Source organism: Pinus tabuliformis, chromosome J (genome assembly GCF_031772625.1).
Source record: "Pinus tabuliformis cultivar Carrire ecotype Pingquan chromosome J, CPIR1, whole genome shotgun sequence".
Classification (NCBI taxonomy): Eukaryota; Viridiplantae; Streptophyta; class Pinopsida; order Pinales; family Pinaceae; genus Pinus; species Pinus tabuliformis.
The window spans coordinates 1,243,844,106-1,243,855,064 of NC_142295.1; the positions used below are offsets into that span (position 1 = coordinate 1,243,844,106).

The 10,959-nt window shown below is 34.2% G+C and overlaps 1 protein-coding gene across 1 annotated transcript; it reads right to left on the reverse strand.

Moving 5' to 3' along the window:
* Positions 1-7,753: 7,753 nt before the first annotated feature.
* Positions 7,754-9,424, reverse strand: LOC149231706 (uncharacterized). Its single transcript, XM_089381719.1, has one exon. It carries the CDS (start codon positions 9,422-9,424, stop codon positions 7,754-7,756), a length of 1,671 nt encoding a protein of 556 aa, XP_089237845.1.
* Positions 9,425-10,959: the final 1,535 nt, after the last annotated feature.

A 10,959-nucleotide genomic window follows, 5' to 3' on the forward strand; every position in this document is an offset into this window, starting at 1 on the left:
TTAGGCTTTCAATCTAACTTCCTTTCCTGGTGTATGGCTTGCAAAAGCTTGAACTGGAGAAATTTTATACACATGAGGTTTATACAGAGAGGTTTCTCTGTTGTGAAATAATTGTTAAAATTGTGAAGAAGTCGAAAAAACTATATTGGAAATTTTGGAATTTTGGTTGATTAATTGTTATGGTTGTAATAAATCAAATCATATTATTAGAAAAAAAAATATTTTTATTGAAAATTGAAGTTAAAGTTGAGCCTAACAAAAGACCAAACTGATTTTAACATATTACAACCACAGAGAACTGATAAAGCATCACTAACTCTTTTATTTGTTTGTCGCCTGGGTACTTCAATTTTACAAACATTGACCTTTGCAGCAAACTTTAGACTACACAATGTCTCACCAAATGATTTAGGATCTAGGGAAATGTTAACAAACATAAGTGTCTTGGAATCCCCTCAAAGACATGGCTCAAGTAGATCTATTAACCTTGAGTTTCTGTAAGGTATGTGTTGTTCCTTATTAGTTGCGGTGAGAATCACATCCCCTAACCTTGATAAGGTTTTGTTTATACCTTGTGTTTCCTTTAACCATTCACCCATTGCTCCTCTCCTCGATAAGCATTCACTCCCAGCGAAATCAACAAGGTGAAGCACTCCATGAACATGTTGCTCAGTATTCTCTTTTACACCAACAATTCAAAGTGTAGGTCTTATAACTGAGATAGTGAGTTTTAATTTCGATATTATCTGTTCAGAGTTAAAATAAATAATATATACTGACATGATGAAACATTCAATAAAATAATCTATTAATTCTACACATGGTAATTTTAGTAATGAATCCATGTTGTAATTATTATCCATGATATAACTCAATTCTGCAAAATTTAAATTTCAAATTTCATAGTTTTTTTCATAGAAAGGCTGATAAATAAATAAAATTGCATAAAAAAATTACTTCTTTCTTCTATGCTACTATTTCCTACTCTCTTGCCTTATGGTGTTCCCATTGCAACACGCGGTAAAATTGCTAGTTAAAAGAATATTATATCAACAAGTGTCATATGAAACAAGTTATGGTCTTTGTGTATGTGGCACTGATAAACCATGATATAAGCTCATAGTATTGTAACACAATTTATTTATAAACTAAAAAACTTCATTATAAAATAAGAGTAAATCTCCACGTTTAGAATATTTTTATAATAATAATAATATTTGTAAGTTTGATAAGGCTGCTTCTTTATTATGTCCAACTTCTCATTTTAATCAGGAGATTATTATTATTATTAATAAATTATGATTTAGTTAATTTTTATGTTATTTATTTATTTAGAGTAATGTAATATGCATTATGAAGTGATAGAAATCCTTAAAATCGGATTAGGAGAAAACACAAAAAAAACAAAGGTAAAAAGAGAAATTATTATTATTATTAGATTATAATTTAGTTAATTTTTATGTTATTTATTTATTTAAAGTAATATAATATGCATTATGAAGTGATAGAAATCCTTAAGACCTGATTAGGAGAAAACACAAAAGGCCAAGGTAAAAATGTTATGTTTCTAGGGGAGCAGGGGCACAAGTAGAGGTTAGAGTAGATGACAAGGCATCCAATACATGGTGAACTCTGGAAAAAAAAAGAATAAAAACCACCGCGATACCAATTTTCTGGAATGAATTAAGCCTTGAGCATGCCATGCATAACAACAATGGCGTCAAATTGTTGCTATGGTTCATAACAATATATAAGAATGTGTGTGTTGATTGCGTCAAGGAGGGGACGATATTGTTATGACGAGGTGGAGATGCAGAGAAATAATGAACATGGGTCATAATTAAACAATTAATTTGCATGGCCAGACTATCTTGTGCGTCATCATTTGGTTTAACCATGGTTAGGATATGGGGAAAGGGAATCCTATCGATTGGGTATTGTTATGACGAGGTGGAGATACAAAGAAATAATGAACATGGGTCATAATTAAAATCGCAATTAATTTGCATGGCCAAACTATATTTTGCATCGTCATTTGGTTTAACCATGGTTAGGATATGGGGAAAGGGAACCCTATCCATTGGTTATTAAGGTTCCAGTTTGCTTGGTTTTCCAGTAGGTCAACTCTTTTATTGTTTTGGTGGAGAGGTATAGTTATGGGATTGGAAAACAATTAAAGTGCTTTTTGGACTCCTAGTTTGTCCAGTAATGCTATATGGGTGTGAATTGTGGGTTAGCAACACTCCCGTCTAAAAATGGAAACAAATTGAGAAAATCCAAAAACGCTTGATCATGAGCAAGTTCAAAATAAAAAGTTTGGTACATTATGAGATAATGTTGAGTGAAACAAGATCAACTTCCATTGAAGCAATAGCTATGGTGCAACTCATAAGTTACCTAATAAGAATTGAACAAATGAAAGTAGGTAGATGGCCTAATGTTGTCTTCAATGAAGGCATCAGTGAAAGAAAGAAAACTTGGATGAAACAAAACTACACATGGATGCAAAAATGGAATATCTACCTCAATGTCCATCCCACAAATAGCAAGGAGCTAAAGGATTTTGTTATGGAGAAGTTTCGTAAAAAGGTATGCGGAAAAGAGTTGGGTAGAAAAGAAGAAATATTACATTGAGGAATTCAACCCTACATGTGATTTACAACAAAAAGAGTTCATTGGAGCTAGCGTTTCGTGGAGGACAAAGGTTCTTATTGCTCAATTAAGGACCAACTCACATCAACTTCAATGTGAAACAAGACGGTGGAAAAGGCCTAAAGAAGCTTGGGAAGAACGGGTGTGTACATTTTGCACGTCTGGGGTTGTGGAATTGGAAAAACATTTCATTTTGGAATGTGATGCATTCAAAGACATCAGAGAAAGTTATGAGAACATGTTAGCATCAGTTTCTTGGCATTGTCTTTTTAGCAAGGAAAATGTTGGAAGGTTGGGTTAGCTCATCATCAATTTGAATTGGAAAAGGACTAAATTGCAAAAAGCGAAAAACAGGGAACTAATGGTCTCATAATCTATTTTTAGTCTTGTGGACCTTAAAATATCATTTCATTTCATTTTTGATTGCCCAAGTTTTTTTTTTTTTTTTTCGAAGTTAAAGTAATTCTCTCGAAAATATTTTTCCATTTATCATCACTTTGGGTTTGGAAATGGAAAATTTTGATGAACAAGTAAGGATTTCCAATAATTATTTGAGAATTTGGAAAAGGAAAATTATGAATAATTTTGATGAACAAATAAGCTTCTCTAAATATTTAATATATTTTCCTATATTTTTATAAACAGTATATACCTCCGATTACTTATTCGAGACTCCATCTTATGTGTCCAAAATCACCCCTCTTCATGCTATTCATTATAAAAATCTAAATCTTATTTTATTAATCACTACCTTTTTCCAAACATCTAAAATAAGATAACTAATTTTTCAATTTCATGTTAAAGGTTTTCTTCACAAAAATCAATTACTTTTGCTAAATACCTTTATTAATGAATCTCCAAATTTACTTTCATTGTTTTCCAAACTTAAGCTTATTCCATTTAATTTAATTATCACACATATGTGCATGGAGTATCATTTTACAACACAATGCAAATAAAATATTTAGAGTTAGAGATAAATTTTTATCACCCCAGTTTAGATCTATAAATTGTCGCGAGGGATCAAATTTCTTGAGGTGCAAATTTATTTTTTGAGTGTAAAATATGAGGAAAGGTTTTCACCTCGAGAGATTTGATCCCTCTCAGCACTTAATAGATCTGAGGTTAAGATGGATCTAGGGTGGTTATATAATACTATATAATATCTATATTTGTATCTATGTGTCTCTTTCTTATTCCCTATTTCTATCTCACCCCCCAAACATGCACACTCTCTCTCCATATCTATCTATATCTCTCTCCCTCTCTCTCTTCCCCTTCTCTCCCTCTCTCTTTCTCCTTCTCTCTATCTTCCCTCCTGCTCTCCTCTCTCCCTCACTCTCTCTCCATCTCTCATGTCTTTCATCTTCCCTCCCTCTCTCTATCCTTCTCTCTTTTCCTTCCTTTATCTCACTTTCTCTCCCTCCTCCCTTTGTCTCTACCCCGCGTCTCTCTCTCTCTCTCTCTTTTCCCTCCAACTTTGTCACTATCTCCCTCCCTCTCTCCTTCTCTCTCCCCTCCATCTTTGTGTCTTTCTCTCTCTCTCGCTTATCCTTCTCTCCCTATCTTTCTCTTATCCTCTTCTCTCTATTCACTCCTCTCCACCTCTCCCTTGTCGCTCCCTCTCTCTCCACCTCTATCTTTCTATGTCTTTGTTTTTTCCTCCCTCCCTATATCCACCTCTATCACTCTATGTCTTTTGTTCTTTCCTCCCTCTCTCTCTCTGTCTCTCTCTGCCTTCCACCCTCCATCTCTGTCACTATCGCCCTCCCTCTCTCTCTTGCCCCCATCTCCCTTTGCTCCCCCTCTCTTAAATTTGATTCCATTTTATTGTGTTTAAAAAAGTATCTAAATTAAAAAAACTCAATTGGTTATAAAACATTAAACATATATTTTGCATCAATCATGTCAAAGAAAATACAATAATGGAAAAATTAAAAGAATCATGCACTATCTTTCCTTTATTATTGTTTGTCACTTTGTTTGCTCTCATTGCTTGGATCCTTAGTTAAGATGGATTTATGTTGATTCTTAATAATATTATTTATAATTTCTAAATTCCACATCTTTATATATAAAAGTATTCTCTTTTTTAATTTTATTAAAACCTTGATTTAATTTTAATGGGAACATTTTTAGAGATAGAGGGTTTAGATATATCTTAAAAGTAATCATAACATTTTTCCTTTTAGATTTAATTAAAATAATATTATAAATTAAATTAAAATAAAATATTTATAAAATATTTTGATTGTGAAATAAGTTATTGTTTTTGGGCATGTGGTATTGATAAGCCATAGTATTTCCCATGGTATTGTAACAAAACCTATTTATAAGTTAACTACATCGTAAGGCGTTACCCTTTGAAAAGAACTCCCCTGGCTACCACCTCGCCTTATTGTGCATCGTGGATTTGTGTGTTAGACGATTACAATAATTTTCATCGTTGATGAAGAACAAAAAATAAAAAATAATTGTTTAAAACGATCCAACAGTGAATCTCATATTTTCTTTAATCCTTATATATTGGCATTTCCTAACAATTTGTGTACATGAAGCATTATATATTTCATGCTTTAGGGATCGTCTGCCAGAAAATATGGCGAATACACATTTATCTAGACATGTATTTCTATTGATCTTGCAAACAACGCATGGAAATTCCTTTCTTTGGACATGTCTTTCTATTGATTTTGCAAACAACGCATGGAAATTCCTTTATGTTGATCTTGCAAGCACCGCACGTCTCATAATTTTAGTTGCCCAATTATGATGGAAAATGTCGAGAAAAAAAGGGGAAGAAAAATTCACGGTTGCAGTTATTCGCCTTCAAATTATACAGGAGGCTTCTAGGTTTTTATTCTTCAATTTTCCTTTGTGCTACCACATTTTCTTAGTCAGACTACAACCTCTTCATTGGTGCGACAGGTTGTCTCTAACTCAAAATTACTCTTTTGTTATGTAGTTGATTGTGTAGACAGCTAGGGTTAATTTTCTTTTTACAGTAAAGAAAAATGGCTTCAACCAGTTTCGATGTATGGTTTTGTTTCTATTTTTTTGAAAAAAAACATATTTTTGATCAAATATTTGCTATTAGAAATTGAAAGAGTATTTTTGAAGATTGAGAGGCAACCAATGTTGGAAAGGTTACATAATCTGTAAATTTGACATAATGTAAGTGATATCTCTTTATCTTCTAGTTTTGAATGACATTTTGTTTACTAATTTTTATATTGAATGATCTTCTATATGTCACAATTATTCTCAAATTTATGCCTTATGGCATTTCTTTTGCAACATCTAGTGCAATTGCTAGTAATATCTATGGTAAAGTGGGGGTGAATATCTATGGTTAAGAATCTTGTCATATTGTTATAAAATATTTTGATTGTGAAATAAGTTATGATTTTTTAGGCATGTGGTATTGATAAGCCATGGTATTGGCCCATGGTATTATAACGAAGCCTATTCACAAGTTCATAATATCAATCGCAAGGTGAACATCTATGGTTAAGAATATTGTCCTATTGTTATAAAAATATTTTTATTGAAAAATAAGTTATGTTTTTTAGACATGTGGTATTGATAAGCCATGGTATTGTAACAAAACCTATTTACAAGTTAATAATATCCACAGTAAATTGGGGGTGAATATTGTCATATTATTATAGAATATTTTGATTGTGAAATAAGTTATGGTTTTTGGGCATATGGTATTGATATTTTAACAAAGCATATTCACAACTTAATAACAAAATCAAAATATAACAAATTGAATTTTATTTTTTTTATTACTTGAATTTTTTATTATATGTTTACACTAATTCTTTATATTACTTTAGCTTTTTATTATTTTTAATTGAACTGACATTTAAAATTGTCTACATACTTACATTACACCTAGACATCTACCTTCTATTGGGTTGTAGAGCGCCTCTTAGCGCAATTTTATGTTTGTATAACTAATAGACAAAACAATTATATGTTTGTATAACTAATATACGAAATATATGTCTGTATAACTACAAAATGATTTTTTGGTCAAAATTTGGCAATGCAATTTTGAGTTTATATGTTTGTATAGTTAACATACGAAATATATGTTTGTATAACTAAAAAATGAATTTTTTGGTCAAAATTTGGCAATGCAATTTTGAGTAAAATTATGATTTCTTGTTATTTAAAATGCATTTTTGAATGTATAAATGGATTCAACACCCTATGATTTCTTGTTATTTAAAATGTACTTTTGAATATATAAATGTATTCAACTAAAATATTTTGAGGGATATATAAATCTTCAAAATAAGAAGAAATATTAAAAACAAGGAAGAGTGGCATGTCGATTAGGAATACCAGTGCCATACGATACACATCTACCTAACTAATAAGGCATCCACCATTTTGTACTAACGTGGTATCAGAAATAAATACCAATTAATAAATCAGTATTTAGTTGAAACCTGTGCTTCATTACACAATGTTCAAATGGTGGAAAAATATCATCAGTTGATACCTGTGCTTCATTATAAAGATTTTCAAATGGTAGAAAAATATCATCACAATTTAAAGAAACATGCCATCTTTGCCTACATGGTCGCTGGATTCTTAGTGTGTGGTGGTCTACACCAAATATCAGTGAACAATATAATGCGAATCTTTAATTTTCTGCCATCTCTTTCGCTTCCAAAAGCAAATTAACTGGGCTCCATCTTCGGTTGGTCAGACATCTATAAACGACAAAAACTAATAGAATATCACTTAGTTTGCATATAGAGATTAAGTGATACTTGAAAAAATTAAAGGGAGTATATTAGTGAGAGTTTACTCTTTTCATATTGTAAATGGATAAAATCATGTTCAAAATGTTGGGTATCATCATGGTCAAATACATTTCAGATACTCAGCATATTTTGCTTAATTATTATCATGTCTTTTACCGAGTGATAAATGGTGAAAAGCAGAGTGAAACTGGAGAATACAATAGCTTTGGCTGAAAGTTCAGTGTATCCTATAGTGGAACTTGTAAATTATGTATAACAATGAATCAATTACAGTAAATTATGTACAACAATGAATCAATTACAGTAAATTGTCTACCTTACAATTGCAACCAAGGTTGTGCCCTCACTGGGAAGTCTGAATCACATCCTCTGCCAAATCCAATTTCCTTTCCTGTCTTACTATCTGTTTCATCATCTTTACTAAAATTGATATGACTATTGTACAAGAACAATCCCTGTTTCGGGTAGATACCCATCAACCAAGGCTGCAAATAAGGAGGGCTTTGGGTGTGGGCATTGGAAATTCCATTAGAATCTGGCGCATTACCACCCAAATTATTGAGGTTGCCAGCATCAGAATCATCATCAGCAGGGGCAGGCAAGTTTAGGTCCAACAGCTCCACTCTTGCAGGCATCTGCTGCTGCTGCATAGGGGTGTCCTTGTTGCTTGAAATAGTACTAACAGTATCAGAAGCTCCAGCACCACTCCAATGGCGTCTCTTGTGACCTCCCAAAGCCTGACCCGAAGAAAAGACTCTGTGACAGATTGAGCATTCATGGACCCTTGGAGTCTTCTTTCTTGAAAAGGCAGCAACCTCCATTGTCCTTGTTTCATCCCTCGCTCTGACACAAGAATCCTTAGTCCTCTCCTTGGGATGAGGTATGCACAAATTTCCAGGCAGTTCAGAGTCCGACCCATGAATCAACTCCTCATCAGTAATATCTTCCTGTAGACTCTCGCTCTGGTCCTCTATCTGTGAAAAAGAGCTCTTGACATTCTTGTGGCCAGTCCTGTGGCCACCCAGAGCCTGATAGGATTGAAAACCCTTATTGCAAGTGGTGCATCTGTACCTGGCCTTCTTAACATCATCATCATCATAAAGAACGACATCTCCATCAATTTTCTCAGATTTAGGCTCCTTACTGATGCATTTCGGAAGCTGGAAACCAGTGTTGTGAAGCTTGAGGTCGCCTGATACAGGATCCTCAGCCACTTGGGCGTGTGGGTCTGTAGCAGTGTTTACTCCACTTGCAAGCATTACAAGACACATTGCCATGTCCTCTTCTTCATTATTGGTGTCCAAAGCAAATTGCTTATGGGGATTAATAAGTTGGATTGCATACCTGGGTCTCTTGGATCTCTTTCCCTTCATCCACTTATCAAATCTGCTTGAATTCCCACTTGGATGATCAATCTCAGTCTCAATTGCAACATCACTCTCGCTTCCTTCTTCGTCCTGGTCCTGCGTCTCGTGTTTCTGTGATTCTTCAAGATGGGAATCACCACTATCTTGATGGGTTTCAGAGTGGCACTTCATGTGACCAAACAGTCCTTCCCAGGAACTGAATTCCTTCCCACACAGATCACAATTTATAGAAGAATCGATGGGTTTGGAATCGAACCCGTGACCCAACAGAAACGAGTAGTCCCGATCTTCAAACCCCCAACTGTGTTTGGGATTCCTTCGCAGATCATACATTAAATTACTTCCATTATCATCCAATGCCTCTTCATCCTTCTCCTTCTCCTGCATTAATTTGTGATCCCAACCCCCGGAACCCTTGCTCTTCTGAAATTCAATTTCGGTGAATGTGTCTGCAGTGATGGAGACCGGGGCGTGGGCTCTCATGTGACCGCCAAGAGCTTTTCCTGAGACGAATCTCTTGCTGCAAATCTTGCACAAGTAGCTCAACTGGTGCTCTCCTCCCTGTATCTTTAACACGTCCATGGCTTGAGCGCTGGGATACAATATACCCACTTTGGTCATGATGTAAGCTCTTGAACAACCGTAAATACCAAGCCTTTCTTACTGCACAGAGTATAAACAATAAACCAATGGAGTGATAGTTCAAGCAATTCACAGTATGGTATGCCTATGAGCTTCTTCAACACGGAGTAGACTTAAATTAACGGAACCGACTGTTTAATTTCATAAGAAACGCCTCCCCTGAATGGAATGGAATGGATTGGAGTGGAGTGGTCGGATTCGAGTGGGTAACTTGGAGAGGAAGGAATGAAAAAACATCGAAATGGAGGTGGAGAGTGGAAATCTGGTTCACTTTGATCCTCAACCACGCGCGATCTTTCTTCCACTCACGCCGCATTGACTTCACCGGTTTTGTCTCTTGATCAACCCCCAAACCCCACCTGCCCCTGAACTGAATTGTGTACGACTGGATTTGCTGACTTGGCAATGGCCATGCCACAGTGCAAGGCAGCTTCATCTGGCAAACAGTACTTCCGCTCGGGTCATTGTTGTCGTCATCATTTTTTTGGTATGGAATTTGGTAAGAATCGGGTCATAATTTATACAGAAGAAAGGATATCACGAACAGTTAAACTAAAAATTTTTTAAAAATTTTGCTGTAAAACAGTGGAACTCATATTTTTGATGGTGGAAATAGATTCAGCGGCATCAAAAATATTATGTAAAATAGTAGAAATCATGTTTTGATAGTGGAAATAGATTCAGCATCATCGAAAATATTATTTTTGAAACACTTAAAATCTTGAAATTTGACAACTACAATCTAGATTTACAAAATTCCCTACTAAATTTAATCAAAATCTTACTAAAATTTCCATAAAAATTTCCATAATTTTCTAAAAAACAATGCCCCATTTAAACATTCTCTCGAGTAATTTGTTCGGAGATCACGGAAGCTTCCTTGAACGGAATGTCGGCAGCCAGACAAGTCCCTCGATGTGCCCCACCAAACTAACGCCATCGCTTGACGGGGGGCCTAAATGTAGTCCATGTTGGAGAGCAAGAGAAGTGAGAGGGGTCAAACTTTTAGCCTTACTTTAAAGTAAATCCAAAAATAATGGAAATTTCGAAGTGAGAGGGGTCAAACTTTTAGCCTTACTTTAAAGTAAATCCGAAAATAATGGAAATTTCAATATTATTTTTATAAAATTTTATGGGATTTTTTTTATTAATTTCCCCACCAAACTAACGCCATCGCTTGACGGGGGGCCTAAATGTAGTCCATGTTGGAGAGCAAGAGAAGTGAGAGGGGTCAAACTTTTAGCCTTACTTTAAAGTAAATCCAAAAATAATGGAAATTTCGAAGTGAGAGGGGTCAAACTTTTAGCCTTACTTTAAAGTAAATCCGAAAATAATGGAAATTTCAATATTATTTTTATAAAATTTTATGGGATTTTTTTTATTATTTTAAATTTAAATTTAATTTTTTTTACTATTTAACCTCTTTTAAAAAACTAAAAAAAACTAAAACTAAATTTTCTACTGTTCAACCGCTCTTAAAAAATCTAAAAACTAAATCCTCAAGATCTTTTTTT